The sequence below is a fragment of the Daucus carota genome, chromosome 1 (assembly GCF_001625215.2).
Source record: "Daucus carota subsp. sativus chromosome 1, DH1 v3.0, whole genome shotgun sequence".
NCBI classification, from domain to species: Eukaryota; Viridiplantae; Streptophyta; class Magnoliopsida; order Apiales; family Apiaceae; genus Daucus; species Daucus carota.
Genome location: NC_030381.2, coordinates 3641466 through 3660426, shown reverse-complemented (window position 1 = coordinate 3660426; position 18961 = coordinate 3641466). Strand labels below are relative to the sequence as shown.

The window sequence follows — 18961 nt, the reverse complement described above, 5'->3', positions numbered from 1 at the left end:
TAATGTTAACAGAGGCACTTGTTCAGCCTGAACAAAACTGAGAGTCTGTTAGATCTTGTAGTCACTACTTCAAGAACATTTTGAAGGAGCCCCTCGACTATTAAGAGTAATCCATATCTCTGCCGTAACCATGTTACGATGAAGGCCAGTATAGTACTCGCATTTGCCGCATGCGTATAAGTTGAATTCGCATTCATCATATGCATATACTGGGATAGATTTATGTGCGGGAAAGATGTATACGCATGTTGAATATGCGGATGTGGTGTTCTCGCATTAAAACTGCTATGATGTATGCACAGTCAACTACTCGCATCTCTTACATGCGTGTTCAGTTGGTCATATAGGACAAGTTTTTGGGCCGTGGTTAATTTGATCACCCTTGCTTTAAAATTTGTCGGATAGGGCTTTCACCCGGTGTATGCCGTGTGTATATATATATATATATATATATATATCTATACAGTGCGGGGTTCTAAAAATACGCGAAAATTCTGAAATCGAAAATTTTGTCTGAACTGGACCGAAAAATCTTCAAAATATTAAATGTATGCGGATGCAAACAAAGTACAAAACACATGTCAAGTGAAACTAGAGATGGTGACAGTTGGTCCATAGAGAAGTGTGCCCGGTACTTGTGTGTGAGTTTAGAGAAATGTACCATGGTCAAATTTCACGGTCCAAACTGCAACAGAGCAGCAGCAGACAGATCTATATTTAGCTTGCCAAGCTTTACAAGTTCAGTCCAGGACTGGTTCTTGCTTCACTCAAAAAGGAGTTTGAACTTGCACAACAAAAGAAGTGAGTAGTTTTTTGACCACCCAAAACGTTCATTTCATGACCATCTAAATCTGGGTTTCATTTTTTTTTTTTTACCATCTTAAATATCAAACAGGACGAATACACTTATCTGATAATCAAACGTATATTTTTATCAGTGTCGCACATATATGTATTGGGTGTTCGTCCCAGATAGGGTCGAACAGATAAAAAATATACTTCTGATTATCAACTAAGTATGTTCGTCGTGTTTGTTATTTAGGGTGACCAAGAAAATGAAATTTAAATTTAGGTGGCCATATTTGTGAACTGAATGTTTTGGGTGGCCAGAAAACAGACGGAGCCTCTTTATTCTCTAGTAGTAGAGTTTGGTTTTCACACCAAATGAAACACTGCATATCAACACATTTACCAACTCTCTTCTACAATTCAGTATGTAAACGAAATTCAGATATATGATATGGCTTCTCATACGATTGAAATTAAATGGAATAGTACAGAAAGTAGCATATTGAAGTTTGGCATAACAGACAAATCAAAGCATGGAAATGGTGTGCATCTGAAATTGAAAGCATTAGATTGCATAATAGTTCTTATCAACACTCTGAAATGAACAACATATACAAGGTTATTGGAATTCATGGAAATCTTGAACCTAGAGCAAGGCAACACACACCACCCGCATCTTGTCGTATTGTTTAATATCCACTTTTATCCCTCATCTGCACAAACAGTATAAAGGAAATAAGGTGCTTTGATGATCTGAGAAACAGAGAGGACACAAATAGTATTTTTCTTCTCCCTTCCATGAGTTCATGACTCGATAAACTGCTCCTAATGTATAGGTCCACTTTATTCTATTTACTCTAAACAAGTATCTACACTGATCACCATATCAGTCCCATCCTTCTGGGTCCTCCCATGGCAAACTAAATACATAAAATAACCAAAACGTTCCATAACAAATATTCACATTTGACAGAAGAATGAGCTGTGTTGCTAATCCATGTCCACATAGTTTCACTTATTACCAATCAAGTCTTCAGATGAATCATGTCAATCAATAACGATAAGTGATGGTTTCAATTATCATATACCTGCGGGACCTAAAATACGCAAATGACATTATCTACTTCACCACATCAAAAGTAGCACGGAGGTTGGATATCATAACTGGGCATTCACCCTTCTCATCATATTCAGAAAATTCTCCTTCAGACAAGTCAATGTCCTTGAATTTGGTCCCTGCAATCTGCACAAATATAAAAGTGCACAAGCTTAGATAACAGATCAACTGACTGGAATATATCGAGGTCCACACAAATATATCCTTCGAAATGAACAGAATATCAGGAAAACAATCCTAAATTCATCTGCATATTACTTGCATCCACTAGGAAAGACATTTTAAATGATAATACATTACTGGAGCCCAATAATAATAAAATTGCAGTCTAGTGGATGCCCCTCTTTTCTTGGTAACAGGAGGTAGAAAGTTCAAGATTCAATGGATGCGAGCACCTAGTCCGATACAATCATTAGCATGAGATCATCCTAGTATCCATCCACTTTAGTCTAAAGACCAACACTTGTAATGACACTTTTTTTCTGGCTAAATAAGTAATGACCCATATAATATTGACAAGGACACTCATATCACCTATCTATAGCTAAATTTACTACCAAAAATAAATTTAGAGAATCAGATTGTTGGTTTTTTATTGAGAGAATAAAAAGAAAATGTTATACCAAGAAGAATGATTATCTCGACCCAAAAGGGGCTTTCGAGTGAGGAGGAATGTTAGAATACAATATGATCCTGATAAGCCCTCCTCCCAACACCTTGAGGTTTTAGGAGAATTGGTCACTTAACACAGATCACGTGGACTTCATATGACCCCATATGAATGCAACTTAGATAACACAAAACTTAAACTCAACGTTCAAGTACCACCATATAACCCATACAACACCTGGATAAAACTGTAAAACCTAATCTTCAATTTGAATTTCCAAGCTAACAAAGCTTACAATACAAAACCAAACTTAAATTTTCACATAGTGGTGTCTAGATAAAGTAGTAGCCAAGAGACAGAAGCCATACTAGTATACTACATTTATACCAACTACCACTTAGACAAAACTTAAAGCTCAACTTTAAATCAATTTTTTTTTTTCAGAAGCACCCAAGCTGATGCAGAACTAAGATCTTAGGCAAAACTTTATATTTCTCCACAATATTTGTAGACAATACATTAAGCACAAGCAGAACTTGTACTCTGGCAAAACTTAAAACTAATCTTCAACATTTGAATTCCACATGTAGACAATAATATGCTAACAATATATACAATAATGAAAACCCGACAAGTGTCCTCACTTTCCTCTATGTACTTCAGCCCTGATGATAACAACTTATTTCAATCACCCCCAAGAAGGTTCACTCCTCCAATCTCCCACCCACAACAAAACAGTGATATAGAGAAGTAGGGGTGAACATAGAATAGTTCGATTTGGTTTTGGGTCGAAACTGGAAACACACCATAAGTAACGGTTCGATTTCAACTTTTCATTATCATTATTATAACCATTTAAAATACTTATGATTTAGTAAAGAATTATCTATAACTAGACATATCTCCCCATGTAAGTATTATTTCGATTACCCACAAGTTATAATTTAGAAATAAATGAAGACAAATATATATATATATATAGAGGAAAGTTCTATGGAGACCGCTATTTTATCGGAGACCTCGGAGACCACGTATGTTTTGCAATAAAAACACTGTAAAATACATTATTTTGTAAAATATGTTCTACAAATATCATGTATTCATTAAAATTGTTGAAGATCATCAATGTTTAATAAGTAGATAATGTATGTTCTGCAAGTTGAACAAATGTTCTGCAAATTAAACATATTTCATAGAACAAAACATTTTGTAATGTTCTACATGTAAAACTTATATGATATTCAAGATTTTAATGTAATAATGATTTCGGAGAACATGATTTGTAAAATTATACGTTTTGCAATGTTTTTATGAAATATTTTACTTGCAGAACATATGTGGTCTCCAAGTCTCCAGAAAAAATGTGGTCTCCATTGAACTTAACTCTCTCTCTCTCTCTCTCTCTCTCTCTCTCTCTCTCTCTCTCTATATATATATATATATATATATATATGAACAAAGTTCCATGTAGTACACATATTTACTGTAGTACCGTAGACCACGTATGTTCTGCAACTATAAAATGACATAAAAACATTGCAAAATGTGTTATTTTGCAAATCATGTTCTATAAACATCATTATTTTGTTAAAAATTTTAACAATCCTAAACATTCTACAAGTTAAATAGTAAAAAACACATTATTCTGCAAAACATGTTAAGTTTGCAGAACATATTTACATATTACAGAACATATGTGTTCTACTTGTCAAACATAAATGATATTCAATATTTTTCATGAAATAATGATATTTATAGAATTTATTTCACAAAATAACAAGTTTCATACATTTTGCAATGTTTTTATGCCATTTTATAATTGCAGAACATACGTGGTCTACGGTACTACAGTAAATATGTGGACTACATGGAACTTAACTCATATATATATATATATATAGTTGGGCTCAATGGAGACCAAAAATTTTGGAGTCATTAGAGACTACAGGATCTACCGTTAAATAATATGACAATTAATGGACATGATTAAATATTCTTTGTCCTGCATTTCTTGTCCTGCATTTCTAGTTTTGTAATATTAATAATTTACACTATTCTTGTCCTGCATTTCTAGTAATGTATTATTAATATTCTTGTCCTGCATTTCTTGTTTTTAATTTTAATTCAAAACTATGTTTGTAATTTACACTATTCTTGTCCTGCATTTCTAGTAATGTAATATTAATAATTTGTCCCGCATATTTGTGATATATCTAAGTGTTATTTTGTCTTGCAACAAATTCAATTCGTTGCAGGACAATGACAATGAGTTCAGTGCCAATCATAGCAGTGTCCAACCACATCTTTGTTTTGTATGCAATTATTATTTTTATTTGTTAGGATTTCGGTGATTGAACATCAATATTATGGAATTATTATTTTATGTTATGCAAGATTTAGAAGTACTGCTTGTTGTTCATCGATTTAGAAGTGCAGGACATGATAGGGTGAGAAAACAAACATGCAGGACAAAATATATGCAGCCGTTGGATGTTTAATGATTGGATGGCCAGGATTAGGTCTCTACAGTCTCCAAATAATCCAGTCTCCATAGAACTTTCTTCTATATATATATATATATATATATATATATATATATATATATATATATATATATATATATATATATATATATATATATTAAATTCCTCGCAATCTTTAATACATATATGTACATAGTACAGACTACAGAGTTAGCAAAATCATTTATTTGTTGAGAATAATTTACAATTTATACGAATACAAAAGTGTAAATTATACACACACACATACACATATAAAGAAAAAGAGCAGATATTGCAGTATGGTTGGGTTTTGACTAGAAACTAGTACAACTTAACCAGACCAGATCAATTATATGATTTTCAGTGTTTTCAATCTTGTACTTATTTCAATTTTCAATCACTCTTTTATCTCTACTTAAAACCAGAGATTTATTGAATTGTCCTGAAAATGACTTCTCACTCAACTAGAAAGGTTAATATACAAATTGAAGGGAATTGTCCGTCCCCACCTCTCCAAGAAGGAAAGTGAGAGGTAATAGAATTGCACCTCAAAAACAAATAAATAGACACAAAACTAAACAGACTACAACAGCACAATAGAAGCTAATGAAATTAATGTAAACCCATTTTTCAAGCTCACCAAGTCGAAAAAATGTATAGGAAAACTCAAAATTTGTTCTGAATCTTTGAAATATATCTACAGACCTATTCTTGTAATGAACTGTCAGTACATATGTTTAGCATATTCATGCATTTACAAGTCAATGCAGCCCAGAAAAATAGCATGGAGAAATCAAATGGTGCAACCTTCGCATATGTCAAGACTTACAGATTAAAAACATTCACCTGGTGGGGATATGAACCTAAAGAAACCCGAAAACACATTGAAAGTACATTGGATAGTGTTCAGTTAATGCAAATTCTTTTATCATATGCATGCATTCAATCAGATGTTTCACGTTTCTAAAATCAATATCAAATATATTTTATTCTGAGTGTGACATGTTAAGGGCAAAGAAGGGTTTTAAGATAAGTGAACCAAGCTTCACAGGAGCTCGAGCTAGATTCCAATATAATTTTTCTTACAGAAACCAATTCAGAAGAATGAGCAACTTCTAGGTTTGTGAATATATAGGTTAAAACTTAAAAGTAAACAAATGTGTAACTACCACTCTAGCAGCCTACCACTATAGTTCTCAAACTTTGTGCCTCATGCATTGGTAAAATATGGTATAGTACGAGACTTACAGATTCAGCCTCCCAACCAGTGCCGAACACGAACTCCACAGGCTCATAGCCCCTACAATCAAACTGCATCATAGGAGCATATTTACCTGATTCACTTAGTTCTTGAGTCAGTGCACTGCCTTTGCCACTGATCATAGTCACATTTCCATCCCTCCCACAAAATTTACACTGCAACCCAGATACAAAGGTTAAGAAAGGGCAAGACTGAATACAGAAAAGGTTGACACGTTACACACGAATGAAGTAAAAGCAGAATCCACAAATTAAACTAAACCTAACTTACAGATCCATTTGTCATTTAATAGGAGATAATAAACACTTCATCGGGTGATATCCATTCATGTAAAGTAGAACGTATATGTATACAGAGAGAGAGGGAGAGAGAATGCCTTCTGAACAAGATGAGCGGTACCCTTCCCCATAGGCACAACTTCATTCAAACTAACATAAGTCTCTTTCTTTGTCAGCTCTCCACAGTTCCCGCATTTCATCTGAGGATTGCAACAAAAATGTCTAGTATCGTCCAAATACGACAATTACAGTGAGAACATAAAATACACGGAAAATCAAACTGTATCAAGTCAATTATTATTATTATTTTTTGCTAAATGTATCACGTCGATTTAAACGAATGCAAACAATGTTTGGTATTATACGCAAAATTACAGGCTTGCAATATCAGATGCTAAAATAAAAACACAAACCCCTCTTTCAAAAAAAAATAAAAAAAAATTAAGCCAGTGTAGTCAACACAGACAAGATTAACTGCCATAGTCAAACACTAACATGTGGTTAACATAGTACATGTCCCAACATACATGATAAACTCAGCTAATCATGTAATAAAACATATATTAACCGAAAACATGTATAGAAACAAACAGATAATCTGAAATTAGGACAAGCGAAATCGTGTGACTTGTACAAAAGATTTGAGTTATGAGATGGACCTTAAAGTAGTAGCTGAAAGTGGGATTGTCGCAGCCTCCATCAGGCTGCAGTTTGGTCAGATTCTCCAGCTCAGCTGTGATCATTAGTCTGTAGTTCACCATTTACACGCTATCTCTCTCTCGCTCAGTCTCTCTCTCTCTCTCTCCCTCTCTCTGCTATTCTCGCTTTTTTATTTTATTATTTTGGGCCTGACTAGACTAGTTCTATCAATAGTCTCTTGGAAACAAGGCGTCTTGTAATTTGGACTAGGCCTGCGTTGGGCTGTCTATAACTGGGTTTTCATATCAATTTTTAGAAAATACTACTATAATTAATTGGGACTGCAAATGGATAATTCGAGATTGTCTTTTTTTCTTGTTAAACTTTGATTAGAGTTGTTCATGAGCTTACTCGAACTCGATTCATAAAATATTTGAATTTGATATTGATAATAATCGAGCCGATATCGAGTTGTTTGAATACTGGATAGAGGAGCTCGCATATTAAATTACTCGACTCGTAAAAATTACGAGCCTAATCAAGCTCTTGTTTATATTATATTATATATATTATTATATAAATATTTAGATAAATTTTATAGAGGAAAGTTCTATGGAGACCGCTGTTTCATCGGAGACCTCGGAGACCACTTATGTTCTGCAATCAAAACACTATAAAATACATTATTTTGTAAAATATGTTCTACAAATATCATGTATTCATTAAAATTGTTGAAGATCATCTCTATTTAATAAATAGATAATGTATGTTCTGCAAGTTGAACAAATGTTCTGCAAACTAAACATATTTCATAGAACAAAACATTTTGTAATGTTCCACATGTAAATCTTATATGATATTCAAGATTTTAAATGAAATAATGATTTCGTAGAACATGATTTGTAAAACTATACGTTTTGCAATGGTTTTATGAAATATTTTACTTGCTGAACATATGTGGTCTTCAGGTCTCCAGAAAAAATGTGGTCTCCGTTGAACTTAACTCAAATTGTATATATTAAATCGAGTCGAACATACACATTCGATCCTTTTTCAATATATTCATGTCATTCTAACTTTCAGCCGAATGAGCACGGTTGGATAGCCTAGTAGTTAAGGGTTTATCCTCTGTCGTCCCAGGTCTTGGGTTCGACCCTGGCTCATCTCGAGAATATCTTAGAACAGATACTCATTTGTAAGGCTATAAGCCATATTTGTCAAAAAAAAACAAAAAAACTTTCAGCCGAATTGGAACCAGTCAAATTTCAGTTCGATTAGGATTTTAATGGATTGTTTTTAGTTTATGGATTTTAATGGATTGTGTCTGATTTTGATTTTGTGCGAATTGTTGATAAAATGTCGCAGAGTTGATAGGATTTAAGTACAATACTTCAAAATCCCATTGATTTTGATGGGATTTCAAAAAACTTAAAATACACTGAAAAATGCCACAAAATCCATTATTTTATGAAATGCAAAAAAATCTATCAGCATTTGAATACTATCATATTTTAGTGGATTTTAAACAATCCCAATTGAATACCATCGGATTTTAAAGCATAATTTAAAATCACAATTGAATACCACCAGATTTTGTAGCATAATTTGAAATCCCAATTGAATAACTCAAGATTTTAATGGATTTCAAACAATCCCAATCGAATACCCTCGGATTTCATAAATGCAAAAAAATGCTTTAAAATCCCAATCCAATACACCCCTCTAATAATCATGATTTGATCAAACTCGAACTTAAATCAAGTCCAAACTATTTAATCGAACTCGAACTCGAGCCGGACACTCTTCTACAAATATACAAATATGCAATTTTTCCCCACAGGTCGAATCCACAGTTGAACAACTTGAATCGCGTCATAGGATAGCAGGAATGGCAATTCAAGCTCGAACAGGTGTTCTTTAGCAGTTGCATAGAAAACAATAGTTTCCCGACAAGAATGCTTACATATCATCTCCTGCATTGTTGAATCAAAAAACTAGTTATCAAATTCATTTACCTGTTACTCGCCCAAATGCCGAATCACAGTCCACCATGAAAGTGTCTCCTATCTTACATTCAAAATGTTATTACACTGAAATATCTCTATTTTCCATAATAGAGTTAACATATAGATACAAGACTGTTCCCTATATAGTATAAGGGCAGGTATCATGCATAACTTAACAGAGTTGACATACAACATTACAAGTATAGATCTATATAGCATCATAAGTACTCTGACAAAACCTTCTTACACGACAAAGTATAATGAAAACGACAAAGCAGCAAAATAGTTGGGAGTATCACACCCCCATAGTGATGGTTATCAACCATTGGTATCCATAGGTAAACGTTACGCACCGTCATGATGCCTCCTTTCTTCTTGTATAGACTGGAAAATCCGAGCAACCGATTCAGTGGCTGATCTGGCATTGTGGGGAACAACTTTGATCACACGAGTTGGACGGTCAGTGCCTGCATTTGCTACCTGATTTACTACTGGAGATGTGGGGAAAAGAGGGAGTGCATCACTGCTTCTTTCTTCAGTGTGAGCTGTCTTTTCTGCAGTTTGAGCTGACCTTGATTTTTGCTTTCTCTCGCTTGGACTACTTGCTGTACTTAGCTGCACCTCGGTGGTTTTTGATGGATTTAACTTCACAACTTTTGGAATGTCTACATTCTTTTGACTTGGCACATTACATGAGGCCTGGTTTTGCACGTTAAAGTGTTCCATGTTTTCCATAGGGCCAGCGAAGGGTGGATGCATTACGGGCATGCCAAATGGGGGAAAGTAGCCATGACCAGATGGATGAGGAAAAGAGGCAGGCCCAAGTCCTTGATATGGATACTGAGGAGCTGGAAGCCCATAATTCGGATAGTTACCCATCACTGGAGTTGAACCTTGAGGCCCATAAGTTGGATTCACGAATCCAGGTGCTGGATATGGCTTGTACACGAGTCCTTCAGTGGGAGTCATTACTGGAATTAACCACTGGTGGCCAGATGGCTGATTAAAACCCCAAGGGCTCATGTTTGTATCTGACATTGCAGGTATTGGAGGTGGATTTCCCGAAAAAGAACCATAGTTAAGAGGCTGACTATCTTTTTCCAAAAGTGAGATAGATGTCTTCTCAACAGCATTCTCAGCAGAGCTCTCCAACCTGTTGTCTGGTTTCTCTGAAACATCATTGTGCCTGATAGTCTTGGGAGTAGTTTTTACAATACAGTCGGAGGTGTTCTTCTTTTCAGATGAGCCCTTTAGATGTTTTCCTATAAAGGCATCTTCAAGCAAAATATGAGGTGATTCTGCAATCAACTTCTGCACCTGTTAAAACATGAAGATCTTATGTACAAATCGAAATAACTGTATGTGTCCAACAGATTTTATTCCGCGTTTAAGCAAATATGAGACACTTAACCTCAAGAACGCCATACCTTTATCAATCGGTGCAACTCAAATACTTGAACTGCAAATACCCTTTGCTGACTATATATGCAAAAGAAAAGATTGAATCAACAACACATTTACAAATTTTATAGCCAAACAAATAATGCATTAATAATCATAAAATACTAGGTTAAGACGGCAAAACATATAATCTAATAAATTACAGAGCAGCATACATGCAACCACAAAAGTTTCACCGAAGTGGCTCTTAGATCAGTTACATAGATAAGAAAATATCCGGATTGATTATACACTCAACAAAAAAAAAACATGGGAACAAAGGTCAAATCTGATAAACGAATGTATCAGATCTATGTAGTTGACCAACAAGCAATTTTATTTAAGAAAATTTAAAAATACTGAGACACCGCATGTATTCCTCCATTCATAACAAAGAAATATACAAATTAAAATAACAATCTAAAAGACATAAACCTCATCACAAAGAGTCTCCAAAAAATGCATAATGGAGAGCTTTTGACATATGCTCTACACTCTACACATACTAGTGTATCATATCACAAAAGCACACATCTGAAAGGAGTGCCTATATATTCTAAATTCATAGACAACAGAAAACCAATTTTCACTTATAAACTGCCTTAAAGTGTAATTGGACTACTACTATCTCAGCACCACTTGAACAAAAACATTGTTTCATGTTGCGTGACATCCCTGTCACAAACTCATAAGAGTATAAGTTAGGCACCTTCTTTTTAGTGATGCAATTATTGTTTTTAAAGATAAACATACAGACCTGCAATCTTTGTTACCCGGACTCAGCTGGAATTGTCCAACATGTATAGGTGTCCAAGTGTCAGACTCTATAATCTTAATAATTCTACTTGTTTTTGGCTTGAAATAAGTGTCCATACCCACGTCCGAGTGTCGAGTATCCGACAAGGGTACTTGAGGCAAAATAAAGAATCATGGTAACAGAGACTGTAAATGCAAGGAGCTACAAATACCCTAGTATAGCCACACATATACAGTATTAAAATGATGTCAACTTGATGTTTAATTGCGAAACATAAGATATATTTATGCAAAAACAAAATAAAGTTCGGTATGGCATCATACAGTTCATCTGATCACACACTATTAGCATAATTACAGTGCAAAATGGCAAAACCATGACAATTTTTACTAAGACAGAAAAGGACAAGCAATGGACAGTTCGACAAAAATGATCCTAATCATCTTTGATGCTTTGAAATTATAGAAATCTACAAAAAAGCTACAAATCTAATTGCAGGCATTTTACTTCGTAATGAAGTTTTCAAGACTTAAAACTTAAAATCAAGCCTTCTGATGTACCAGTAAGATACATCTTCCATGAGATATTGATATGAAAACTTACTTGACAATAGCTCGTCTTGCTTTCCAAAAGTGCTTCTGGCCTATTATACCTACGACATCATCAGGGCACAAATCTGTGCCAGACATAGAATCAACCATTGAATTTTCAGATACATCATCACCTATGTCAAGAGGTTCTGTATGTACTGATCTACGAGCATCTTCACGCGACTCAGCATCATTAGTAGGAATACTGGGACTTCTCTGCTTGTTATGCTGAAGGTCACCCGTATAGATAGAAGAGTCCCTGTAACCTATTCCCCTAGAATGATTGAGTGAGACACCAGCTCCCCATCCAGTTTTCATTGTCTGGGACTCCTCTCTATAGTCAGGCTGTAGACTATCATGACCATTGTTCAATCTGTTTGACAAGTGAGTAGGATGATCGCTGTGCTTAAAAGTTGAAGAGACACTGAATTGCTTCGGGGGGCTTTCAGATCTTTCTCTGCATGATTGATTTGGATTAGAATATTTTAAATTCGCCCTAAGCTCTACCAACTCATTTGATTTTCCTTCACTTCCCCTATTATCTTCCTGTCTCCGGTTAACCCTTGATGTGTCGAGTTGTTTTGACCCTTTCTCACAGGTTTTCTGAAAATTACTGAAGGGAGACGGTCTGTTTCTATCCATACCATTATTGTTTACGCAAGGATCCTGAGTCATGTTGGGTTGGGAAAAAATAGGAACTGTAAAATCATCTTCTTGCCTCCTTTTTGTCCCTGTCTGCTCCACTGATGGGCCAAAATTTCGATTTAGCTCCTCAACTCGATGCACTGAAGAAGGTAGCTGACGAGGAAACAACATGGCCCGTTCATGTCCACTCCCCTAAATCATACATTTTTCATGATTCAGTAATATGAATATAATAAAGGTTAACAATAAATACGTATGGCATGTGATAGTAGAAACCAAATACATTAATACAGTACTATACAACATGAAAGCTACTCTCACTAAACAAATAGCCGGGTAATCACATAAATGTTGCTTTAAAACACTTTATTACTGTCATGACGAAGGTGACCTGGTGCCGTTCAATCGAAAGACCCCTAAAGATGTAGTAAAGACTAATTTAGAACTAGTCCAGCACTAAATAGGGGTTTGCTTTAAATATGCTTAATTCACCAACATGAAGGCAATAAATTAGCTAGGTAGTTTTTTTTTTTTTTTTTTTATCAGATGTCAGTCCTAAAATCAGAACCGAATGCCCACTCAACTAAGAAAAGAAGTGATAATTGTTTCTGTCAATCAGTGATCTAAGTTTCAGTCTACTACGGCTATGTCCAATTGTTCATTGTCGTAACCAACATTCCTGAAGGTAACTGATGATGCAGACTCCGACATTATTTATCCCCCTCGTATGAAATACAGATGCCAACTTATCATCCATAAAATGATAAAAGCAAACACTAACAACTGCAAGGTCTGGGACATCAATAGATTATGATTGCCAATTTAACAAAAACTATTGATTTTCTTGAAAACAGTCATTTAAAATATTGCCTATAACAGCAATAACCCAAATAAAAGCAGAACATATGTCAGGGAAACCTTAAGTAAAACAACAAACCAAAGTATGCAGATATTCAACTCACCTGGCTTGATGAAGGAGGGTTCAAACTGTTACTACTGTTAGGGTTATTGGGCAACATCCCGGAATTGAATCTCTGAGAAGGAATACTGAGCTGCTCATAAAGTGCCATCTTGTTCCTTGGAGGTGCTCTTGGCCCTCCTCTCTCTGTATCATTCACATGAAGCCTAGGGAACATAGGCTCCACACTTTTGTCGTCATCTTTACCTCTCTTCATCTTCTCTTTACACACAGAATCAACAGAAACCTCAGCCAAGAAAACCAACTATATCGAAAAATTCACCACGAATCCATAACCTAGGTCTTCATCACAAACCACTGGCACCAACAAACTTCAAGATACTACAAATCCAAAAACTAAAATAAGCTATATTTATATGAACAATCTAGTAACTCAAAATTAGGCCTCAAAACCAATAAACACACATCAATACACACATAATTTCATACACAACCATAAAAAACAACAAGAATTACCTCAATTTCACAACCACAGACATCCAATTCGATCCAATCGAATTCTTGAAATCCAACACAAACCCACTTGAAAAAACCAAACTTTAGGCAAGATCAATCCAAGAAAAGCAAAACCCGCTAGCAAATCACAAAACAAACAGCAACCCAGATGTCAAAACCAGATCTTTTTCGTTTCTGGGTGGAAAAAATCCAAGAAAAATAGCAGACACACACCACAAGAACGAGTATTAGGCTCACTAGTCACCAAAATCCAAATAAGAAAAGAAAGCAAGGAAAGAAAGTAAATGATTCTTCACAAAATGGAGTATTAATGTCCACTAAAATGGAGAAAGGGGCATAAAGTGCGATGTTTGTGGACCCAGTTTTCGGATAGAACCAACAAGCAGAACCTAGAAATAGAGAGATATATGTGTGTATGTATATGTGACAGTAAAAATAAGGTGGTTTTTTCTTGCACAACCCACTAATGTAGAGATTAGACAATGAGTTGTGTCCTAATTTGTGAGAGTTAAATCACATATTGTTATGACATGTACAAAATCTTTTTTTTGTTAATGGAGGATCAGCTGAGAGTCACGAAAATAATATTTTATTGACACTTGTGGATAAATTAGAATATTTGTGCAGTGAAAATGACAAATAAAAATTGATGAAAACAGTTGGTGTAAAGTATGCTGTATTTTAAATCTAGTACTTGGTCATTGGTCTATAATTTTGTAATTTATTAGTATATTAAGTATGTATGTGCAGTTTGGAGGCCATGATCGACAACTTGACAATATAATAAGATTGTATTTTTATAATAGGATTGTAAATGTAAACCAGTGGATAGACATAAATCATACACCTGAAATTGACTGATCGTATTGTATTTTGTTGTAATTATTTATGTATTGTTTCACTTTTTTGTAATTAATATAATATTATAAAATCAAGTATAAATTTCAAATATATGTTAAAATAAAATGAATTCAAACAGTCATTTTAAATCAAGCAACAAGTTAAGATCGGCTAAATAATACAAAATATTAATTATATAGAATTTGTTAAGAAGTGTTAACATGTTTTATCTTGTTACAAGTCAAAACAAAATTTTGGAAAAGGATATTTTTTTCTATATAAGTGTTCATTTGGCTAAACTTATTTTTTAAAAATAAACATTTATTTCTGGGGAAACTACATGAATATTTTTTTTTTAGGTAAGTCCTTGTTATTTTTCACATAAATATGAGACACCTCCTTAATACTTATATCAAAAAAATTATAAAAATATGTATTTGGAAAAAATGAATCCTTAATAATAACTTAATTTGTATCACAACGCCCAATCTTTTAAGAAAAATCTCGTAAGGTCAATGTAAGGTCACATGGTGGAGATAGAAACATTGTATTACCTACAAAATTTAATTAGTAAATTATTGATTGATTAAATCTTTAAATAAATTTAATTTTTTTGGTAGAAGTTGAAATCAGAAAAACAACTCCATACTTAGTCACTTGTCAGAAACCCAAGTCCAGGATCAAAAATCTTGATCACCTCCAAAACTGTAATGCCATATTGCCATGGGGCCAAAGGTAAACAAACACCCTTGTTTCTCCTGAAACTCGGCACCTAGCTTCGGTTCATATTTGTATTACCTAAACACCCTTGTTTCTCCTGAAACTCGGCACCTAGCTTCGGTTCATATTTGTATTACCTAGCATGAAGATTTAATTATAACACAAACACTAATCAACACTTTTGCCAGCAAAATCTCTTATACGTTCAGAACTTCAGATATATTCGTAATTCGTAAATCATGGATGAACATTCTCCTGGACCTGGTGGTCTGGGGTCGGATAATATTAATATCTTGAGCAGGTCAAGATTTTCGTGTATTCGTGTAGGTAATTAGCCTCAACATTGCAATATGATCGGTTTGATCAATGGTTTAGTCTGTCTTGTTTATAAGAATAAGTTTTTTATGAAATCCTGTTACAGGTTTAGGCAAGACTATTAGTCCAACCGAGCATTAGTGGAGAGAAAAGATGTATACTGAAAAGTTTTATGGACTTGGTTGGGATCATTTGGAGAGTATTAATAGGTGATTGTTTTTCACAGTGCACCAAAGTCATTGCAAGAATGCAAGGTGTTATTTATATATACTTCTTGCAAGGTGTTGTTTGTAATTGTAATTCAGATTCGTGGAATGAATTAGTTATCCCTGATAGTTTCTCTGGTAAAGGTTTTGCGCAAAATCCTGCTGTTGTTTTGAAAGGGTGCCCTTATTGGACTGCTGGTGCTAGAATATGGAAGTAACCGGTTTGAAGAGTTTGTGTTGTCTCCTGAGAATCTGATATCATTCGTGAACAGAGTTATAATGTTGTCAATTTAAAGGATCGTCTTGTTGTGTTGGCATACCGTCTGATGCCAGGTAAATTGGTGCATTTGTTTCATCTTGATGAGGAATGTGGTGACTGGAGCACGGCTAACACTTTTGAACCAGTTAGGCCTTGTTATCTGGATAAGTTTTTGCTATGTTTCATGTACTCAACAACGCCAATAGCTTGTATGTGTTAAAAGTATTAGCTGTATAATAGTCATATCTAGTCAGATTTAGATATCATAGTTGTATAACAGATTTGGTGCTATTGTCCATATATGTAAATATCTGCCTGCTATAATTAAGGCATAACTACTGTTGTATAGGCTGCAAATATGTACTTTAGCTGTAATTTAGGCTTGAATTCTGATATGATTAATATATATAATGAGGACTCTCCAGCAATGGGAGATAAACTTTTCCCCACATCTTTTACTTCTAATATTCTTGTCATGGTATCAGAGCCACAATTCTGATTCGCCTCTTGCTCAAGATCTGTTCTTGTTCTTCGTTCTGTTCTTGTTCATAGTTCTTGTCTATTGACAAAGCTTCTTTCCTGGTTACTCTTGATCTTTTGAGTCATGCTTTTGACAAATATGACACTCTCCTGGTTCGCCTTAATGGCAAAAACTATTCAGCTTGGGCATTTCACTTCCAGATTTTCATCAAAGGGAAGGATTTATGGGGTTATGTTAGTGGGAGCACTGTAGCCCCTGATAAAGAAAAAGACAAAGTTGGATATGCTCAATGGGAAACTAAAGATGCACAGATTATGGGATGGTTGCTAGGATCTGTTGAGCCCAACATAATACTGAACTTACGGCCTTTTAAGACTTCAGCTGAGATGTGGACTTATCTAAAGAAGATATACAGTCAGCAGAACACTGCTCATCGCTTTCAACTGGAACATGACATTGGCAAACTTCAACAAGATAACCTTTCAATCTCTGATTTTTATTCTTCTTTCATGAATTTATGGGTCACTGATATAGTTTATGCCATTGTACCCGCTGAAGGTCTTAAATCAGTTAGAGATGTCCATGAAACTACTAAAAGAGACCAGTTTCTTATGAAATTACGATCTGAGTTTGAATCTACTATGTCTAATCTCATGAATCGAGATCCTCTTCCCTCTTTGGATACGTGTCTCAATGATTTGCTTCGAGAGGAACAACGTCTTCTCACTCAAGACACCTTGAAAGACCATAAATCTGAGTTGGTTCAAGTGGCGTATGCAACACAAGCTAAACCAAGAGGCAGGGAAATGCGTAATGTTCAATGTTTTTCTTGCAAAGGTTTTGGGCATTATGCTTCAAATTGTTCCAAAAAATTCTGCAATTATTGTAAGAAAGAGGGACATATAATCAAGGAATGTCCTATTCGTCCACCAAAGAAATCTGAGACGGCTTACACAGCCTTGGTTGGATCCTCAAGTACTAGTTGTCCGGTGAATGCAGAACACTCTACACCAAATGTTGTTGCTCCTGTCCAGCCTATAACCCCTGAAATGATTCAACGAATGATAATTTCAGCATTCTCTACTCTGGGACTTTCTGGTAAATCTCCTCTCACATCACCTACTTGGTATTTTGACTCTGCAGCTTCCAATCATATGACAAATAATGCTAATTATCTTACACATGTAAAGAAATATTCTGGAAACCTTGAAATTGGTACAGCGGATGGAAATCAATTACCTATTACAGAAACCGGTGATATTTCTTCCTCCCTAACCGATGTCTTTGTCTCTCCTGCCCTTACTACTAATCTTATCTCTGTTGGTCAATTGGTTGAAAATAATTGCAAAGTGACATTTTCAAAACCTGGTTGTGTTGTGCAGGATCAACAGTCGGGGAGGGTGATCACGAGGGGGCCTAAAGTTGAACGTTTGTTTCCTATCTAATTTCCTTTATCTCCAAGCTGCTCCTTTCCCATTGTTTCTTGTAATTCTGCCCGTGTTGATTACCATGCATGGCATAAGCGTCTAGGACACCCTAATAACAATGTTCTTCGTGTTTTGTTGAAATCTGGTGTACTTGGGAATGAAAAGCTATCTTCTGTCCAGTTTGATTGCAATTCTTGTAAACTTGGAAAAAGCAAGACTTTACCATTTCCCATTCATACATCTAGTGCAACTCGAGCTTTTGATTTAATACATAGTGATGTTTGGGGTATGTCACCGGTTGTTTCCCATGCTAACTATAAGTACTTTGTCACATTTATTGACGATTACAGTCGTTTTACATGGATATATTTCCTTCTTTCCAAAGCTGAGGTCCTTTCAACCTTCAAGGTGTTTCATGCATATGTTCAAACACAATTCCGTGCAAATATTAAAATTCTTCGCTCGGATAATGGGGGTGAATATACGTCTCATTTGTTTCAAGAATTTTTACAAAAGATTGGCATAATATTTCAACGGTCTTGTCCTTCAACTCCTCAACAAAATGGGGTAGCTGAAAGAAAAAACCGTCATCTTCTTGATGTTGTACGTACCCTTTTGTTAGAATCATTTGTTCCCGCTAGG

At 34.9% G+C, this 18961-nt stretch overlaps 2 protein-coding genes across 2 annotated transcripts; both read right to left on the bottom strand.

Annotated features, from left to right (window-relative positions):
• Nucleotides 1-1334: 1334 nt before the first annotated feature.
• Nucleotides 1335-7413, bottom strand: LOC108207148 (uncharacterized). The gene is made up of 5 exons (XM_017377609.2): nucleotides 7219-7413; nucleotides 6658-6759; nucleotides 6269-6436; nucleotides 1878-2032; nucleotides 1335-1502 (listed from the first exon to the last, which is right to left on the bottom strand). Exons 1-4 carry the CDS (start codon nucleotides 7318-7320, stop codon nucleotides 1910-1912), a joined length of 495 nt encoding a protein of 164 aa, XP_017233098.1. The 5' UTR covers nucleotides 7321-7413; the 3' UTR covers nucleotides 1335-1502; nucleotides 1878-1909.
• Nucleotides 7414-9241: 1828 nt separating this feature from the next.
• Nucleotides 9242-14567, bottom strand: LOC108204314 (protein EARLY FLOWERING 3). Its single transcript, XM_017373687.2, has 5 exons — nucleotides 14072-14567; nucleotides 13599-13936; nucleotides 12005-12828; nucleotides 10632-10683; nucleotides 9242-10521 (listed from the first exon to the last, which is right to left on the bottom strand). Exons 2-5 carry the CDS (start codon nucleotides 13809-13811, stop codon nucleotides 9550-9552), a joined length of 2061 nt encoding a protein of 686 aa, XP_017229176.1. The 5' UTR covers nucleotides 13812-13936; nucleotides 14072-14567; the 3' UTR covers nucleotides 9242-9549.
• Between the last annotated feature and the right edge of the window lie 4394 nt (nucleotides 14568-18961).